Raw genomic sequence first — 2457 nt, 5'->3', positions numbered from 1 at the left:
GTGTTCCCCATCCATCCCCTTCTCCCGGCTCTCCCCATCCCCCCCCACCTCCCCTTTCCCCGCTCCCCACCCGTGCCATGTCTGCGCTGTTCGCCGGGAAGGTGCTGCGGGCGAACCGCGAGCGGGACGAGCTGGACACGGAGCGGGAGCTGCGCGGGGCTCTGGACAACAAGGTGCTGCTGCTCTACTTCGGCTCGGGGCAGTGCCCGCGCTGCCAGCGCTTCTCCCCGCTGCTCAGGGACTTCTTCCAGCGCCTCACCGACGAGTTCTACGTGGAGCGCTCCTCGCAGCTCGGCCTGGTCTACGTGTCCCGCGACGAGACGGAGGAGCAGCAGAGCGCCTTCCTGCGCTCCATGCCCCGCCGCTGGCTCGCCCTGCCCTTCGGGGACACCTTCGCCAGGTACGCGGGACCCCGCGGGGATGGGGGGACACGCGGGGATGGGGGGGACACGCGCGGGTTGAGGGGGGAGGGAGGTGTGGGGTGTGAAGGGGAAAGCGGCACCCGCTGGGAGGGTTATTTGGGTGCGGCACGCGGGGGTAAAATGTGGTTTAATCCGGGTTGTAATGTCGTAGAAGGACATTGTATATAATATATGTAAAATGTGTATAATATAGGGCATATATAAATGAAATATATATATGCATATATATAACATATATGTAATATATCATATATACACATATATATAACATATATGTAATGTATTATATACATATCTATATAACGTATATGTAATATATTATATAAACAAATATATATATATAAAACATAAATGCAATATATATATATATACACATATATATATAACATATATGTAATGTATTATATAAACAAATATATATATAACATAAATGTAATATATCATATATACACATATATATAACATATATGTAATATATTATATACATATCTATATAACATATATGTAATATATTATATAAACAAATATATATATATAACATAAATGTAATATATATACACATATATATAACATATATGTAATATATTATATAAACACATATAAAAATAACATAAATGTAATATATTATATATACTCACATATATATAACATATATGTAATGTATTATATAAACAATTATATATATAACATAAATGTAATATATATACACACATATATAACATATATGTAATGTATTATATAAACAAATATAAAAATAACATAAATGTAATATATTATATATACTCACATATATATAACATATATGTAATGTATTATATAAACAATTATATATATAACATAAATGTAATATATATACACACATATATAACATATATGTAATATATTATATAAACACATATATGTAATATATTATATACACACATATATATATAACATATATGTAATATATTATATATAGATGTCCTATATGATATTACATGCAAATATAATATTAATGCCGTTATATGTCATATTGTAAATAAATATAATGTAATAATACATTACATATAAATATAATGTCATTATATATCATATTATATATAAATAAAATGCCATTATATATAATATAAAATATATATTATATGTGTCATTTATAATATTAAATGGAAATATAATAGTAATGTATTATATAGAAATATAATGCCATTATATATTGCATGTAATATAATGCCATTGTATATTATATAGAAATATCATGTCATTATATATCATTTCATACATATAAATATAATGGTATAGAAATATAATGTCTTTGTATATTATATATAAATATAATACCATTATATATCATATTATATACAAAGTCATTATATATTGCATATAAATATAATATCATTATATATTATGTATAAATATAATGTCATTATATATCATATTATATATAAACATAATGCCATTTTATATCTATTTTATATAAACCCATGTATTTAAATAGGACCCCCAAACCCAGGGAGGTTTAATTCAAAACACATAAATTATTCCTGCTGTTCCTGTCTCCCGATTTTCCCTTCTATTTTTAACCCCCAAACGTCACGGGCCGGGCCCCGGAGCCCCGGATTGGGAGCACTTACTGTAACCTCGTTAGCAGCAGAACGAGCCTAATTAACACCCTAATTAACACCCAGCGTAGTTCCCGCCTCCTTTGGAGGATAAACTGTGGGGGGGTTGGAATTTGGGGCCTCTTGTTGGTGTTTAATGGCTGGAAAAAACGGGACCTGGGAGCTGGATCCCATCTCCCATCACCCAAATCCCACCTCCCATCACCCAAATCCCATCCCCCAAATCCCATCACCCAAATCCCATCTCCCATCAAACCCTTCTCCAATCACCCAAATCCCATCTCCCATCAAATCCCATCCCCTGACACCCAAATCCCATCTCCCATCCCCCAAATCCTATTTCCCATCCCCCAAATCCCACCTCCCATTCCCCAAATCCCATCCCATCCCATCCCATCCCCATCTCCCATCCCCTCCCATCCTACCCCATCCCCATC

The 2457-nt window shown here is 35.4% G+C and overlaps 1 protein-coding gene across 1 annotated transcript in view; it reads left to right on the top strand.

The window, feature by feature from the left end:
- Nucleotides 1-62: 62 nt before the first annotated feature.
- The window catches only part of LOC114071807 (nucleoredoxin-like protein 1), a 5399-nt gene continuing 3004 nt past the window's right edge, over nucleotides 63-2457 (top strand). The window contains exon 1 of the mRNA XM_027909668.1: nucleotides 63-400. Within this exon, the coding sequence (XP_027765469.1) occupies nucleotides 78-400 (323 nt within the window). The 5' untranslated portion in view covers nucleotides 63-77. The remainder of the gene's footprint in view (nucleotides 401-2457) is intronic.

The sequence above is a fragment of the Empidonax traillii genome, unplaced genomic scaffold, assembly GCF_003031625.1.
Source record: "Empidonax traillii isolate 1590-97213 ecotype Southwest subspecies unplaced genomic scaffold, ASM303162v1 scaffold2299:size32575, whole genome shotgun sequence".
NCBI classification, from domain to species: domain Eukaryota; kingdom Metazoa; phylum Chordata; class Aves; order Passeriformes; family Tyrannidae; genus Empidonax; species Empidonax traillii.
The sequence above is the reverse complement of the archived record's forward strand: the minus strand, read 5'-3'. Positions and strand labels throughout refer to the sequence as shown.